At 44.6% G+C, this 18,514-nt stretch overlaps 1 protein-coding gene across 1 annotated transcript in view; it reads right to left on the bottom strand.

Annotated features, from left to right (window-relative positions):
• hdac11 (histone deacetylase 11) overlaps positions 1 to 16,698 on the bottom strand; it is a 118,145-nt gene extending 101,447 nt beyond the window's left edge. Inside the window, exons 1-4 of the mRNA XM_041191117.1 lie at positions 16,278 to 16,698; positions 7,308 to 7,376; positions 6,307 to 6,455; positions 5,870 to 5,970 (exon numbers count right to left, since the gene is read on the bottom strand). Of these exons, the coding sequence (XP_041047051.1) occupies positions 5,870 to 5,970; positions 6,307 to 6,455; positions 7,308 to 7,342 (285 nt within the window). The 5' untranslated portion in view covers positions 7,343 to 7,376; positions 16,278 to 16,698. The remainder of the gene's footprint in view (positions 1 to 5,869; positions 5,971 to 6,306; positions 6,456 to 7,307; positions 7,377 to 16,277) is intronic.
• Positions 16,699 to 18,514: the final 1,816 nt, after the last annotated feature.

Here is an 18,514-nt window from a genome sequence, read left to right as displayed (position 1 = left end):
TGCTGGCCTAAGATATATAAATGCTGCAAAATTATCGAAAATAGTCTTCCATTCTTATATGTGCATTTCATTTTTGCTCCATTTCTAAGTAAATTAATGATAGATTCTATCAGCAGCCAATGTCCCCAATTATATTAATAATTTACAATTAAAGCAACTGCATCCTAACTAGAGTCAACCTTCCATTGTCAGTATAAATCAACTAAAATATAGGTTCTGATAATCAGTTTTAATACAAGATAAACCGACCTTATTTCTGGCTTGAAAAAAAAATCAAGGCAGGAAATGATTTGTTCTGCCCACTAAACCTGTTCCAGTTTGTCTGCCATGTATCACACACAACATGCAACCCGCACAAGTGCACTCTACAAATTATACAGTATAGGGCATTTGCTCCAAGATAGTAAATTAACTTGTAGCCATGGAATTGCTTTGTGAAAAGCTAATGATCTAAGTGGGACAGCTTCAAGTAAAATGGTTAAGACTCTGAAATTCAGTTTATTAAGGACTATGTTACAGAACTGAATAGCCTTGTGCCAAAATACATTGCAGTTAACTGACTGTTCCAAAGTTCAATGGTTCTGAAACTGTTGCACACCAGGCAATGAGGCCCAACCATAACTTTTCCAGTGTTTTAGCCCCTACATGCTGTCAATACTGCAAGCAAATCTGCAAATTAAAAAAAAAACTCCTTTTGCTTTTCTACCTTTCATTCTGTCTTTGTCTCCAATATTTTCCTCATGGTCTCTTTCCTACTTTTGTTTATGCTTATCCTTTTTCATCGTCCTCTTTCCCATGGTTTCTCACGCTCTCCTTTCTCTCCCTACTCTATTTTCCTTTCATCCCTTCTCTCCGCTACTTTAGTCTTCCATTTACCTGCATTATTTTACTTTGACTTTTGTCTCAGCAATAAACTTCCTTTCCCCTCCCCCTCACACATTTCTTGCAGTGCTCATGGCGTGTGCAAAGAAATTGAAGTGAAGTGACTTTGGGTGGGGGACCAATGACAGAAGTATTAGCAGCAGGTAGAGAGTAGCAGTTGCAGTTGACCAGAAAGCAGCAACAGATCACAAGGGCTGGGTGGGTCTCTCATTATGCTCCTACCTGAGTAGGTCATACAAAACATAGCTTAAAATTTAAGGACCAGTACCCTAATAAGTCACATGCTAAATGTGATTCACACTATCAAATTTAAAATAGAACGGTTCCTTTTTTTTTCAGAACAGGAAGCATATTCATACCACACAATCCCGACAAACCACCTTTTCAAAGAGATCAGAAAAAGCATCACATTATCACCAGAATGAGTCCACAATCCATATGTTATAATGTGTGCATTCAAAATAAATCTGACCTTTTAACTAAATAAAATATAACTATAGAGAATAACTTTATGTCTGAAATATAGCGCTGACCAATTCAAATGCAATTTTGTTGCTTATTACTTTCATTCAGCCCAATAATGTTTGATTTATTACTCAGTACAAGACAAATGGAAGGTATTAATTAAAATCTGATAGCAAAAATGGGGAAGAATGATATTTATTTTAAAAAGGTTTCAAGAAGCAGAACCAAGCAATCAATATTAACTTCTTCTTTCCAGAAAATTTCAATTTTCTGCAAAGCGTCTATTAGATTACAAAATAAAAATACAAAATTGATTCTGTTTTTGGATTGAAGACAATACTGACCAACAGTAACGCCGGAATTTTCCGCTCCTGTTGGCAGCGGGCGTCATGGCGGGCGGGCAGGGGGAAGAAGTCAGCAGGAGGGGCAGAAGTCAGTTTCATGCCAGCGTTAAATCTCAGCGGGATCAGCCAATGGTGTCTGCCATGGCGGATCTTGAAACCCAAAGGAGGCCAGTGTGAACCCGATTTGTATCCCGCTAATGGGATGCAAAGGCCAAACCAGAATCATCCCCTCACACCCTATTTACTCTTATGCCAGCGGGAAAACACACCAGCTCTGGACAACATCTGGACAAGCGTGACCTCCAGAAGGCGGGACTTACTTTTATGGCCTTGCTCAGATCACAAACTTCTGAGCAGATGATGATGCTGGAGCTCTATAGCTACCGGACCCTGGAGGAACACATGCATCACATGTTGGATGGATCCTCATGCACATGGCTCTGCCGCGAAGCAGCTCTTGGAAGGTAGGAGGTCTCCACACAACAGCGTCAACTTCGGTGAGGCTTCGGAACTTCATGGACTTCGCCAAGGGCTTGGGGGATGAGGAGGAGGATGGAGAACGGGTAGGGGTGGAGTGTCCAGGTGAATGTGCAAGGGAGAAGCACGTGAAGACAATGTGAGCCTCTTGGAGAGCGAACTTAGGGTGGACGAGATAGGATGGAATGGTGAATGTGAGAGGGGGCAGAGGGAGCCGGCAGGGTGGGTGGGTGAGGGTGTGTTAGTACAAGCAGAAGGGGTGACAAGTGATTGGTAGGGACATGGAGGCAAACACAGATCCTGGGGGCTGGGAAGGAGGTGGTCAGCGAGGTCAATGCGGCTGGGGGTGGAATTTTCTGGAAGGCAGGGAACGTGCACATTCACCTAGACATCCTGGAGTGACAAGGGTTCGGGCTGTAGGGCAACGATGGGGAGGTGGAAGGTGATACCGGGGGTTTGACTGTGATGGGGAAAAGGACATGGGTGACTAGGGAGGGGGGAAAGGACAGGGGAGCTAATCAAAAACTTAGCGACTACCATGCGGTGCAAATCGAAAGTGAGCAGAGTCTCGTGTTAGACGGGAATAGGTGCTGCATGGGAGTGCAACCAGTGGTTGGGCGGAGATGCAGGTCAGCTCAGATGGAAAACTGAAAACGAGAACTCCAGCAGCCAGCATTAAAATGCTTGGGACAGGGAGATGAGTGTGATGGATGAAGGCTCCACGTGTGTGGGAGAGGGCGTCCATGAGGCTCCGAAAGGCCCTACCACACACACACACACACACCCCCTCCAGAATCACTCGTATTCAGCTGCGTGCAGCTGAACTGCTAGTGGGGTGGGGGGGGGGGTTACGGATTTACGGATGCAGGGGGAGGACACACGAAGCTGAGAAATGAAGCTGAAAGAAAACATTACACGTTTTTCACAAAGTGAATATATTCAGATTATAAAAAAGTGGCAAAATGTGTTCACCTGTGCAACCACTTGTGGTCAGAATTTCTAAACTTTTCTAGGCCTACCACTTTTTCTAGGTGCTGCCCTGACATCTGCAGGAGGGATGGAGACAGCCTGTGCAATGATTGGCCCTGTTGCCTCTGATGGCTTCGGCATTGATCCTCTGGAGAGCTGAAGCCTTGAGGGCCCCGGCTTGCTCTGGTTGTCTTTCTGTGGGGTCAGCTGCTCCCTCTGAATTGAGAGAGAACGAGGTTGAGGGGTCACAGGCAAAGGGGCCTCGGAGGGAGCGGACAGCCTGAGATTCCTGACTGGATGACCCAGGGGTGTCCAGCTGCCGCTCCTCCTCCCTTCAGGTGTCCAAGGGCCCCAGCCTGACTCTGTGAGAGGAAGGAGCACCTGGAGGGATATTGAGGTACCCAATTTATTCCTCACATTGCCATTGCAGGAACTCACTCACGGATACCATGATGGAGAGCACTGCATCTGAGCATTCTGCTGGACCATGGTCTCCGTGGCGTCTGCCATCCTTCCCATGGAGACTCCATGCATTCACACATGGGCACCACTTCATCAGAGAGCAGGTAGACGCACTCCTCCAATGTGTGCGCCACTCTGTTGAAGGTTCATCAGCTCTGCATGATATTCCCCCGCTTTCTGCTAACTCTCCACAATGAGCTGGAAGGCCGAATCAAGAGGCTCATCATCTGACCTGAACCTCACAGATGCCTTTTCCCCAGCAGTCTGGGTTTCAAGGAGCTCGGCTGAACCTGCCTTCTCCTGCTGCGGACTCGTGTCTGCAGTGACCAGCAGATTGTGAACCTGAGCCTATTCTATACCTAGGTCCCTTCGAGATGTGTGTCTCTGAGCTAGTGGAGGGTGTGACCAAGTGCTATGACAGGTCTTCCAGGCTGTTTATTTTCAGCTTTTCAATGGAAGAGGTTTCCTCTGGGCTGGGTGTGAGGACATGGATGCAGCTGAGGGACTGGCTAGCTGACAGCATCAGTCACTTGGCAGAGCTCCCTTAGAACCAAAGTAGAGATAATTAGTCACTAAGATAAAAGCAAAAAACTGCGGATGCTGGAAATCCAAAACAAAAATAAAAATACCTGGAAAAACTCAGCAGGTCTGGCAGCATCGGCGGAGAGGGACACAGTTAATGTTTCGAGTCCGTATGACTCTTCAACAGAACTAAGTAAAAATAGAAGAGAGGTGATATCTTTTGGTTATCTCCACCTATCACTGGCCCTTTATCCGGCTCTACCTGCCTGCCCACCCACCACCACCACCACCACCACCACCACCACCCCCCCGCCACCCCCACCCCCACCCCCCACTTAAACCGGCTTCAATTTCACCTCTCCTCTATTTTTACTTAGTTCTGTTGAAGAGTCATACGGACTCGAAACATTTAACTGTGTTCCTCTCTGCAGATGCTGCCAGACCTGCTGAGTTTTTCCAGGTATTTTTATTTTTGTGTTAGAGATAATTAGTGCATGGCAGCAGAGACAAAAACAGGAGAGAGAGCACTCACAGTTGCGTTGAGAGAGCGATGTGGTGCAGGATCCTCACGTGGGTGTTCGCCTCCGACCTCACCATCACCGCAGGCACAGTCCGTGTCCTCGCGAGTCAGCGCAATGGCACACTCCTCAAAGTGAGTGAGGGGCCTAATGTCAGCCACTCCACCCCAGTCTGGGACCTCTCCCTCTTGTTGAGATCCAGCTTCTCGTGCATGAAAACAGATGGGTATAGTGTGCGCAGGACACAGGCCACTGCGTGGGACGCGTGGTGAGTGAAGCCATGGATGCAATGAGGATGCGAGCTCCAGAGGACATCAGCCTGATAGTAATGTGTGGGTGTGTGTGAGAGTTAGTGGTGTTGTCCCTTGAGGTGTGAGAGCCCTGTGAATATATGATGGGTTTGGGAGTGAGTTACTTACCCTGGCGCAACAGATGAGAGCATTCATCCTCTTCCTGCACTGGATGGCTGAGACCCTCTGTGCTCCGCTGGCACTAACCACTGCTGCCATTGCCTCCCGGGCCGGATTGGTGACGCTGGTGGACCTCCTGCTGCCAATGTGGGGGTGGAGGGCTTTGTGGCAGCCTTCCACTGCATGCAGCATGCGCCCCAGAGAGAGGGCTGCCACCACCTTTGCTTTTGGAGTCATCTGTGGCCTGGAGCAGTCCTGATCTATAGACATGAAGTAGGCTGCACTCTGGTGCACTTTAAAAATGGCCCCTGGAACAAGGAAGCAGTGAGGTTACAGCGTGGCAGACAAATCCAAACCTGCCTGCCAGTGATCCAATGTGTTTCCTGTGAATGCATTATTAATCAGGCGGGACATGCCGGGAAGGGGACAATGTGGCGTGAAAATCCGCCATTGCAGCCGACAGGTAAAACGTCATTTTTCATGCCCACTACTATGCTTAGTGAAAATCTGGGACGATTCCGCTCTAAGAGTTTTCACTCCAGTAGGTTTTATTTTTCAGAATCCAGATTCTCCTGCAATCCTGTAAACAATAAAGCAGAATAAAAACTGAACACAAAAGGACACCTTTTAAAAAGATTTTGATCTTCATAAATATTTAACCTCTCTACTGATGTAACCTAATAGTTTGTCTCAGTTGCTTAAAGATTTTGGCAGATGATAAACATATGATTTAATGAACTGGGTATTGATTGCTTCAGATTAATTCAATGAATAGATTTACATCTATCCAGAGTTGAGGATCAAGAAGAAAACAAATCACCTTGAGTTTATTGAGGTACCGCCTTGAGTGTACTACTAACAAGTCATCTTCCTGCGCTTCTCGGGCTTTAACAATGGTCTCATCATTTATCATCTTCTCTTCTAAAAGTGAGCAAATACAAGAGAAATAAAATGTCATGATTCGCAAAGGCAGCTATATTTTCAAACTACTGTTTTTACCAAAAATTTTCTTAAAATTACCCCTAGCAAGATATTAAACATCACACTTTTTTCTCCAGGATTTGAGAACAATAGATACTCAAGTTCATGAACATCGAATTCCCTAAGCTCTGAACATATAAGCATCATTTCTGCAAAACAATTAGACAAGAAAATACCATTTATGAGCATAGTGGTTAATTAAAACTTCTTTGACCTGTAAACATTCAAATAATCAAACAGGTAAAAAAAACCTCTTTTTTTAAAAAAAAGACATACCTTTCAAAAAGTGGACAATTTTCCCCCACTTTCCCGAATCAAAAGGATGAAGCTTTTCCAGGCCCAGGAATGAGATGTTATAGTCAGGAGAATACACTATAGGCCATTGCGTTGATAGAAGATCAATGTACAGGGTGGTATTATGTAGCCTTCAAATGAACAACAAACATTTAAAGAATTTTAATAAAATCATAGAATCAAAATCACAGCATCTTTACAATGCAGGAAGAGGCCATTCGGCCCATTAAGTCTGCACTGGCTTGCTGAAAGAGCAATCTACCTAATCCCACTTCCTTGCCTTATCCCCATAACCTTGCACATTCTATCTTTTCAGGTTACAATCCAATTCCCTTGTGAATACCTCGATCGAACCTGCCTCCACCACCCTTTCAGGAAGCTTGTTCCAGACTCCAACCACCCTCTGGGTGAAAAAAATATTTCTTCACATCACTTTTACTCCTTTTGTCCATTGTTTTGAATCTGTGCTCTCTAGTTCTTGATGTACTCTTGAGAGGGAACAGTTTCTCACTATTTACCTGTCCATACCCCTCAGGCTCTTGAATGCCTTCATCAAGTCTCCTCTCAGCCTTCTTTTCTCCAAGGAAAACAGGTATAAAACAAGATTGGATAGATAGATCCTTGGGTGTACTCTTATTAAAGTCAATAAATGCCCTCCTATTCTGATCTGCTATCCACAAACGTGCATAATTATTAAACAGCAAAATAGGAGTACAAAATTAGGCCAATCCCTCCCTCTCCAATTAAAGTCTGGAGACACAGTGGTCAAATATTGCGCCCATGCCACTGCTATGGATAGGGCACTGCAACTGGAACTCAAAGCAAAGATATATTGAATAGGCATTGGTGTTGCTATTTAATGTAATGTAGCAAAGACAGTATGAATTAATGAATATCACATTTAGCCTCATTCATATCCTATTGAAATATGATATAATTACAGATATAGCTCAATACACTGAAAAATAGTATCTGCAACTTACAGGTGGTCTTTCTTTCTGCTTTCTTGATCTGACATCTTCTTTCTTACATGTTCTTTTCGGCTATCAGTCCTGGAGAAGACATAATAATTAACATTCCCTCAAAAATTCCTACAATCTTTCCACAATTTAACAAAACTATGTTAAGTGGCCTGTTGATCTTTTGCTGCATTTTTCACATTAGAAATAAGTACTGTGCCTCCCTGCTTCTTTCCCACTGTAATACTTTTTTAAATAAGATTTTAAACAAGACAGTGTGCCCTCTCACATGATTAAAAGATCCCACGACCTCTGTGTCCTGGCATACATTCACCCTTTACAAAACCGAAAAACAGATCATCTACTCAATGACTATATTAACACTGTTTGTGGGATTTTGCTGGATGCAAATACAAACATACAAAAAAGTGACAGGCAGGAGAAGACCAGCTGGCCCATCAAGCCTAGCTCATCATGATGGCTCAACTATTGAGGCTAAATAGATCTCCACTTTCCCTTTCCCACCAGCCCCTGTCCCCAATACGATCCCCAAGGAGTAACAAAAAACAAACGGAAAATTGGCTGCAGCATTTGCTACAGTGGATGACACCTCAGAAGCAATTAATTGGCTATGAAGCACTTTGCAATCTCCTGAGGTTATTGAAGGCTATGAAAATGCAAGGTTATATAACACACGCACACACTGCTCTTGCTCTTGTGCTTCTGTGGTTATATCGGTACATCTGTCCTTTCACTAACCACCATCTTTCTCAGGTCTTTCTATCCCTCATTATGTATAGCCCAGCAACAGTCCTTCCTGTTCCCTGCAGTGTCCTTTCATACGAACAATTTCTAATAATTTCTCTTTCCTGTATCCCTCAACCTTAATCTCGCGACAAGCTTTTCCTTTCTCACTCCATACACTAAGATATCTCCCTCTCTTAGCCCCTGCTCAAAGAGTCTTAATCACTTTCCAACCCTTACTGGCTGCTTATTAATGCCAAACTCAACTGTTTATCAGCCTCACTGTTCTGTTCACTGCTCACCAACTAGTGTAAACAGTGCCAGAGCATGCACTGCTTTGCAATGGACAGATACATTACACTATGCAAATACAATATTGGTAGATGTCCTGTTAAGACCAGAAAGCATTTGTTGCTATGCACAATTGACATGATTAACAATTCCACTTAGGATGTCAGACAGGAAAACAAAACCCCAGCTTTGTTTAACTGACAGGTCAATTAATAGTTAGAGGGAGTCTAGAACCCGGTAAGGAGATGGAAAAAATTCCTTAAAAGATTGAGCTTTTCTACATTTACAGCTTGCTTGGAGTTCATCAGTTGTTTGGTTTGTTTTAATTTACTTAACCATGATATACTAAAACTCCTAAGAATGTAAATCAAGGCTGAAATAGAATAAGTGCATCTTTAAGAATAATAGAGAAAGATAACATGAAGTGTTACACAAATGTGCCTCATGAAACACGTGTTAGCATGCATTATACAGAACATACTTAAGAAATGTTGCATTGCTTCCAAAGAATTTAGAGGATATGCAGTTTTATCTCACGTAACATACATCAGGATCAGCGATCTACAGCTATTAAATTATTGTAGAAACATCTGAGTTATTTACTAGTTTGAAATCCATGCTTGTGTCCATCATTCTATGAAAATCGTAAAATAATTCAGATGTTTGGAGATAGGTAGCAAAACACCTGTGTAGTGTAAAAACAGAAAATGCTGGAAAAACTCAGCAGGTCTGAAGAAGAGAGATACAGACTTGAAACATTAACTCTGTCTTTCTCTCCACAGATGCTGTTAGACCTGCTGAGTTTTTCCAGCATTTTCTGTTTTTATTTCAGATTGCAGTATTTGGCTTTTATCACCTGTGTAGTATAATGGGCAATGGAGATAAGTCCCAATTAGGTTGTTAATGACACCATTTTTAAAATATTTGTTCTTGGAATATGGGCATTGATGGCTAGGCCAGCATTTATTGCCCTAGAGAAGGTGGTGGTGTGCTGCCGTCTGGAACCATTGCAGTCCATGTGTCATAGGAACTCATGGACCGCAGTGCTGCTAGGAAGGGATTTCTAGGATTTTGATCCAATGACAGTGAAGGAACATTGATATAGTTCCAAGTCAGGATGATGCGTGACTTGGAGGGGAACTTGCAGGTGGTGCTGTTCCCAAGCATCTGCTGCACTTGTCCTTCCAGGTGATAGAGGTCGCGGGTCTGGAAGGTGCTGTCAAAGGAGCCAATGAATGTCAAGGGGAGATGGTTAGAGTCTCTGTTGTTGGAGATGATCATTGCCTGGTACTTGCATGGCACAAATGTTATTTGCCACTTATCAGACCAAGCCTCAATGTTGTTCAGGTCTTGTTGCATATGGACACAAACTGCTGCAGTATCGGAGGAGTCACAAACGATGCTGAACACTGTGCAATCATCTGCAAACATCCATACTTCGGACCTTACGATGGAAGCAAGGCCATTCAGGAAAAAGCTGAAGATGGGCCGAGGACGCTACCCTGCGGAACTCCTGCAGCAATGTCCGGAACTGAGATGACTGGCCTCCAAAATCACAACTGTCTTCCTATGTGCTATGTATGACTCCATCCAGTGGAGAGCTTTCCTCTCGATTCCCATTGACTCCAGTTTTGCTAGGGTTCCTTGATGCCATACTTGCTCAAATGCTGCCTTGATGTCAAGGACAGACACTCCCATCTCACCTCTGGAATTCAGCTCTTTTGTCCATATTTGAACAAGGCTATATTGTCAGGAGCTGAGTGGCCCTTGCAGAACCCAAACTGGGCAAAATGAGTAGGTTATTGCTGAGTAAATGCTGTTTAATAGCATGGACGACAACACTTGCCATCACTTTGCTGATGACTGAGTAGACTGATGAAGCAATAATTGGCTGGGTTAGATTTGTCCTGCCTTTTCTGGGCAGGACATATTTGGGCAATTTTCCACATAGCCGGGTAGATGCCAGTGTTCTAGCTGGAACATCCTGGTTAGGGGTGTGGCAAGTTCTGGAGCACAAGTCTTCAGTACTATTGCTGGAATGTTGTCAGGACCCATAGCCTTTGCAGTATCCAATGTCTTCAGCCACTTCTTGAAATTGGCTGGAGACTGGCATCTGTGATGCTGGGAACCTCAGGAGGAGGCCAAGATGGATCATGCATTTGCCATTTATGGCTGAAGATAACTGCAAATGGTTCAGCCTTGTTATTGATTAAATTCTGTGGATTCTGATATTACACATATAATTAAATTCTGGTCCCCCCAAAATTATTTAATTCACAGAATCACAGTGCAGAAGAGGCCCTTCAACCCATCGAGTCTGCACTGACACGTGAGAAACACCTGACCTACCTACCTAATCCCAGTTACTAGCACTTGGCCCATAGCATTGAATGTTATGACGTGCCAAGTGCTCATCCGGTGCTTTTTAAAGGATGTGAGGCCCTCCCAGGCAGTGCATTCCAGACCATCACCACCCTCTGCGCAAAAATGTTTTTCCTCACGTCCCCCACTAAACCTCCTGCCCCTCACCTTGAACTTATGCCCCCTTGTGACTGACCCTTCAACTAAGGGGAACAGCTGCTCCCTATCCACCCTTTCCATGCCCCTCATAATCTTGTACACCTCAATCAGGTCGCTCCTGTCTTCTCTGCTCCAACGAAAACAGCCCAAGTCTATCCAACCTCTCTTCATAACTTAAATGTTTCATCACAGGCAACATCCCGGTAAATCTCCTCTGCACCCCCTCCAGTGCAATCACATCCTTTCTATAATGTGGCGACCAGAACTGCACACAGTACTTCAGCTGTGGCCTCACCAAGGTTCTATACAATTCCAGCATGACCTCCCTACTTTTGTAATCATTCTTTGGCTGCCTTTATCTAATTCTATGGCTTCAATATAATTTACTTTATAATTTACTTAATATTTAGAGCCAGAACTTCTGTAATTCTGTGGTTCTTGTATTACTCATTTAATTATGTGACTCTAGTATTGTTTATTAATTCACTGGCTTGATATCATTTCATTTTCATACTTTGTCGATTAGATTAATGTAAAACACAAATGAAGTGGCATCAAAAGCTAAGTGAACAGGTAGCAAACTGCTAATGAGAAACTGCAAAAGACTTATGAAAACAACCAACCCAACTTGCCTGCCAATAAGAAAACTGAAAGAAATAAAGCAACCAAATTAGTCCACTTAGTACATGACAAATGGTTTGATGACGCTCTGGTCACACTTTCTGACTAAGCATACTTGTTCTGGATGCTCTTTGTGCATTGTTATACCCGCAATTTAATGTTCTTATTTTTCATCACTCTTGCTTTACTTTTAAGTGTTTTATTCTTACTTTCTATCATCTCTTCTGTAATACAGACTATTGACTATACATTCATTCCACTTGTACTCTGATCTCTACCATCATCACATCTTTTTCTTACTTCTACCAAACTGACTCTCCACACCTACACCTCCTCCTTCATTGGTTTAAAGTGATTTACATCCACATATATGCTCTCTAATAGGTTTAGATGCTGCCTGTGCCAGCACTGCTACCAGCAGGTGCCCACCCCACCACCTTCCCACCCACCCTCCGAGCTCAACCCCATAATGGCAGATTGGAGGGGTGGGGAGATGGGTGAGCATTGCAATCAGCAGCCTGCCTGCCATATTTAAATAATTAGGGGTAAATTGAGCTGGTTAACAAGCCAAATGTGCCCAATAATATCCTGCCATGCCATTGAACAGTTGGCGTGGGCAGTCAGGCAGGAGTGGGCAAGCTGCTTTTAAAAAAAAAAATCTTCAAAAGCGCAGGAGGGTGCTATCTTTGAGAGGATCTCTTCAAACATCTGGGTGCAGCCCCCCGTAGGACTGTAGTACTCCACCCCCTTTCTGCCTAGCCACCTGCTCTAGAAAACATACCTCCCCAGCCCCTCCCTAAACTGTCCAATCCCTCCTTGCCCAAGACCCTGGACTGACCTTGCTCTGGGATCTATGGGCCACCTTCTTGTTCCTGGTTGTAATCCTAGAAGCGCCCACCATTAAGCTCTTGAAGCTGCATTCCTCACCTGGTCTGGCCTATATGTGAATCCAGGCCCAAAGCAACGTGGTTGACTCTTAAATGCCATCTGAAATGGCCTAGCAAGCTACTCATTTGTATCAAACCACGACAAAGACTCAAATAAGGAGTCTTTGGATGGACCACCCGGCGTCGACCTAGGCACTGGAAACGACAACGGCTATCTCAGCCCTGTTGACCTTGCAAAAACCTCCTTACTAACATCTGGGGGCTGGTGCCAAAATTGGGAGAGCTGTCTCACAGACTAGTCAAGCAACAGCCTGACATAATCATCCTCACAGAATCATATCTTATAGATAATGCCCCAGACACCACCATTACCATCCCTGGGTATGTCCTGCCCCACTGGCAGGAAAGACCCAGCAGAGGTGGTGGCATAGTGGGATACAGTCAGGAGGGAGTCCTCAACATTGACTCTGGACCACATGAAGTCTCATGGCGTCAGGTCAAACAAAGTAACCTCCTGCTGATTACCACGTACCACCCTCCCTTAGCTGATGAATCAGTGCTCCTCCATGTTGAACACCACTTGGAGGATGCACTGAGGGTGGCAAGGGTACAGAGTATACTCTGGTATGTGGCTTCAAAGTCCATCACCAAGAGTGGCTCTGTAGCACCACTACTGGCCAAGGTGGCTGAGTCCCAAAGGACAAAACTGATAGACTGGGTCCGCACCAGGTGATGTGGGAACCAACAAGAGGGAACAACATACTTGACCTCATCCTCACCAACCTGCCTGCCGCAGATGCATCTGTCCATGACAGTATCAGTAGGAGTGACCACCTCACAGTCATTGTGGATACGAAGTCCTGCCTTCACAGTGAGGATACCCTCCATTGTGTTGTGCGGCACTACCATTGTGTGAAATGGGATAGATTTCGAACACATCTAGCAGCTCAAGACTGGGCATCCATGAGGCGCTGTGGGCCATCAGCAGCAGCAGAATTGTACTCAAACACAATCTGTAACCTCATGGCCAGGCATATTCCCCATTCTACCATTACCATCAAACCAGGGGATCAACCCTGGTTCAATGGAGAGTGTAGAAGGGCATGCCAGGAGCAGCACCAGACATACCTAACAATGAGGTGTCAACCTGGTGAAGCTATAACACAGGACTACTTATATGCCAAACAGCATAAGCAGCAAGTGATAGACAGAGCTAAGCGATCCCACAACCAACCGATCAGATCTAAGCTCTACAGTCCTGCCACATCCAGTCACGAATGGTGGTGGACAATTAAACAACTTACTGGAGGAGGCGGCTCCACAAATTACCCCGTCCTTAATGATGGGAGAGCCCAGCACATCAGTGCAAAAGATAAGGCTGAAGCATGTGCTACAATCTACAGCCAGAAGTGCCAAGTGGATGATCCGACTTGGCTTCCTCTGGAGGTCCCCAGCATCACATATGCCAGATTTCAGCCAATTCGATTAGTTCCACATGATATCAAGAAATGGCTGAAGGCACTGGATACTGCAAATGCTATGGGCCGCGACAATATTCTGACTTGTGCATCAGAACTTGCCACACCCCTAGCCAAGCTGTTCCAGTACAGCTACAACACTGGCATTTACCTGGCTATGTGGAAAATTGCCCAGGTTCGTCCTGTACATAAAATGCAGAACAAATCCAACCCGGCCAATTACCACCCTATCAGTCTACTCTCTGTCACCAGTAAAGTAATGGAAGGCTCATCAACAGTGCTATCAAGCGCCACTTACTCAGCAATAATCTACTCACTGATGTCCAGTTTGGGTTCTGCCAGGACAACTCAGCTTCTGACCTCATTACAGCCTTGTTTTAAACATGGACAAAAGAGCTGAACTACCGATGTACGGTGTGAGTGACTGCCCTTGACACCAAGGCCGCTTTTGACCAAGTGTGGCATCTAGGAGCCCTAGCAAAACTGGAGTCAACGGGAATCAGGGGGAAAATTATCCGCTGGTTGGAGTCATACCTGGCATGAAGGAAGATGGTTGTGGTTGTTGGAAGTCAGTCATCTCCTCTTCAGGACATCACTGCAGGAGTTCCCCAGGGTAGTGTCCTCAGCCCAACAATCTACAGCCATTTCATCAATGACCTTCCTTCCATCATGAGGTCAGAAGTGGGGATCTTCACTGATGATTGCACAATGTTCAGCACCATTCACAACTCCTCAGATACTGTAGCCATCCATGTCCAAATGCAGCAAGACCTGAACAATATCCAAGCTTGGGCTGACAAGTGGCACGTAACATCTGCGCCACACAAGTACCAGGCAATGACCATCTCCAACAAGAGAACCCAACCATTGTCCCTTGATGTTCAATGGCATTACCATCACTGAATCCCCCACTATCAACATCCTGGGGGTTACCATTGACCAAAAACTGAACTGAACTAGCCATATAAATACCGTGGCTACAAGAGCAGGTCAGAGGCTAGGAATCCTGCAGTGAGTAATTGACCTCCTGACTTTCCAAAGCCTGTCGATGATCTACAAGGCACAAGTCAGGATTGTGATGGAATACTCCCCACTTGTCTCGATGAGTGCAATTCCAAAACACTCAAGAAGCTTGACACCATCGAGGACAAAGCAGCCCGCTTGATTGGCACCACATCCACAAATATTCACTCCCTCCACCACCGACACACAGTGGCAGCAGTATTGTACCATCTACAAGATGCACTGCAGGAATTCATCAGGACTCTTTAGACAGCACCTTCCAAACCCACGGCCAGTACTAACTAGAAGGACAAGGACAGCAGATACATGGGAACACCACCACCTGCAAGTTCTCCTCCAAGTCACTCACAATCCTGACTTAGAAATATATCACTGTTCCTTCAATGCCACTGGATCAAAATCTTGGAACTCCCTTCCTAACAGCACTGTGGGTGTACCTACACCACATCAACTGCAGCAATTCAACAAGACAGCTCACCACCATCTTCTCAAGGGCAACTAGGAGTGGGCAATAAATGCTGGCCCAGCCAGCAAAGCCCCACATCCCATGAATGAATAAAACAATTAGTTTGAGGGTGATAAACTTAGTCTGAAGCTAGGGTCTTAAACTTAAACAATGGTAGTTATTAAGGCATGAAGTTGGCTAAAGTGGACTGGGGGAAAAGGTTAAAGTGTAAAACGGTAAATAAGGAGTTCCAGACATTTAGGGAGATGTTTCATAATTCTCAAAGATATATTGCATTGAGGTTGATTCCTGGGATGAAGGCTTGTCTAATGAGGAACTGTTGACCATTTTGGGCCTTTATTCATTGAAGTTTAGAAGAATGAGAGATGATGTCGAAACATAAAAAATTCTGAGGGGACTTGATTGTTGAGAGGATATTGCCCCTCATGGGAGAAGGCAGAGGAATGGGGGTCTAGAACTAGGAGGCATAGTTTCAGAATAATTTCATTATTTAAAATGGAAATGAGGAGAATCTCTTCTCTTAGGGGGTCCTGAACCTTTGTAATTCTCTACTCCGAGAACTGTGGAGGCTAATATAGTAAAGCAGAAGGAGAAAAATTCTAGGTTGTGATAGGTAGATTATTGAATTATGGGGAACAAATAGGAAAGTGGAATTGAGGTCAAAATCAGGTTAGCCAACATCTTACTGAATAGCAGAGCAGACTCTAAGTGCTGTGTGGCCTACTCCTGCTCCTATTTCTTAAGTTTTTACCTTCTGAGGCACAGAAGTTAATAAAGGTTATTGTTTCTCAGTCCCACGTAGGCACCCCACCAAAAAAAAGCTACAAAAACTACAAGTCCCAAAATAAATTGCAAATGTAGTCCCTGTGTACAAGCTGAACGCTTCCGTCCAGAATCTAAAACAAATAACACAAGCGATTTACTCAAAATTGAAGTCACTTTGAAGTGCAGAATTAGCACGTACCTGTCAACAGTGCGCGCTGACAGTCACAACACCCTCACAAGGAGAGAAACTCCGCGCTTAGGGCCTGACGATCTTCAAATTCCAGCGGATAGGGAGAGACTCAGGGCTGGCAGAAGCTGCGAGTTCAGTCCAGCTTCCCTCTCCTCGCGGACCCCCTTCTGCAAGCGCAGAGGAATTTGCGCGTTAAATACTGGTTCCTACAATATCACCTTTGTAAGGTCATATTCGGTTGTTCTGCCCTTAAAGTGAAGGCTCTGCTGTAAATAAGCTGACGGCCGGGGTGCTTCCTCATCACGCACCGTCTCACGCCGATTGTGCGCAGATCCAAACGTCACCGGGGCAACGCCAGAGTTTACGCCGCTTCTCCCTCCTCCATTCTGCTTCGTAAGTGTTTCCTTCGGACAAGACAATGGGCTGCTCCCGGATTAATTGCCTCAACGCCAAGGGTCGCTTGGAGCACCATTTAGTGAATTTGAGACGTTATCAGAACGCAAGCTAGTGTACTATTGTGTGATATAGGTAATCGAGGGCAGCATTTCATGATTCTGGGCACGCCAGAAATAACCACAAACATGTTAAGATGTACCAGCGGCTCTCAGGCTGTCTTGCACCAGTGGTTTGGCACCGCTTTAATAACTGGAGCCAAAGTAAGATATAAATTCACCTATTAGCTGACAGCAAACAAACTTCCTGCAACAGATAAAATGCAAATTGTTGCATATTTTAATTAATATACATAGCTCAAAGTTGCATTCTTCCACTTCTTTACAGGATTTGCTTAATACATAAGTAAATTCTTTCACAGCACCCCTCCCACCCCACCATGCCTAATTCCCAGCTCTTTATATTAAACCTTGGTGCTGCACGATTATAAAATATGTTTCTCCGATTCTCATTCCCCACAGCGGATGTGTAACTCTCACTGAAACTAATATTGTTGTAGCATTGCCCCCAAGGCAAAGTTTTTTTTACAGCCAATAGTCTAGATCTCAATAGATAGGTAGGTGTCTGAGGAGGCGGTGGCATAGTAGTTTTATCAACGCTAATCTAGCGATTCCGGGTAATTTTCCGGGGGCCTGGGTTTGAATCCTATCATAGTAGAATTTGAATTCAATTAAAAGTTTGATGGCCAAAAAACTGATTGTAGTAAAAACCTACCTGGTTCACTAATGTCCTTTATTGTCACTCACACTTTATTTTTGATTTTGTAATCATTTTGAGTAATTTGGCATGTCGCATTATGTGTGTTGTAATTCCACAGGAGCAAGTGCAACCTGCAAATCTCACGCACATTTAGGATTTTGCATCAGGATCCAGAAGTCCTCTGTCCTTTTTTAAGCCTGATTGTCATGTAATACTTATATGCTTTCCAGTGAACTAGATGTATCGTTCTTTCACACACACCTAAAGTTTGCAGTCTGCGGTGAAGCAATACTCGTAGTGACCTCAAAGAAAGATCCAGACCTCCTCCACAACCGAGAGGCTCTCTGTCATGGCAAAAATCTCAGAAATGGCCAAAATTTCTAGGTCCTGCCCCCACACCGAGCATTTACCTTTTTCGCAGGAGCAAGAGTGGAGTTGGGCTGGGGTTCACACATGCGAGATTTGAAGAGGTAGCGGGCCATATAAGTCACCAGCTGCCTCTACTGAAGTGAGATTTTGATAGGCCACGAATGTGAGACCAGGAGTATGCAGATTAGAAAAGGTAAGAGGAGGTCTGAACGTGTTGGATTCATTTGGATAGCCAGGGTACCCCTTTTGAGAGGTAAGGTACCCCTTTGGGATTGTTAAAAGTGAACTTGATTTGCATTTTTTATGCAAAAACATATTGGAACTGTCCAACTGTCAAAGAATTGTTACAACTGTCCGCTGTCAAAGCTGTGAAGAAAGTCAAAACTGCCAGAGGATACTAGATGAGTTGGCATGGAAGGGTTAAGGGCATAGAGTGGGGACATTGGTTAACATGAATTGGCAGTAAGTTGTGGCTGGTACAAGGCCATGGGGTTGGATACAAATAGGCATGGATGGGGCATAGAGAGTGTGTGGGGGTTGAGGGCTAGAGGGCTGTTTTTCATTTTATTTTTTTAAAATGTATTTAAATACAGTGCTGGAGCACAGAGGCAGGCCTTCCACCCAGCCTGCCTCCACACCCAACAGCCTCTGCACTCATTCCAGGGTCACTCGTCCGGACTCCTATTTCAGCCCGCTACCCAACCCCAATCAAAAATCTGACCTGA

This window comes from Carcharodon carcharias, chromosome 7, assembly GCF_017639515.1.
Source record: "Carcharodon carcharias isolate sCarCar2 chromosome 7, sCarCar2.pri, whole genome shotgun sequence".
Taxonomy (NCBI): Eukaryota; Metazoa; Chordata; class Chondrichthyes; order Lamniformes; family Lamnidae; genus Carcharodon; species Carcharodon carcharias.
This window is presented reverse-complemented; position numbering and strand designations above follow the sequence as displayed.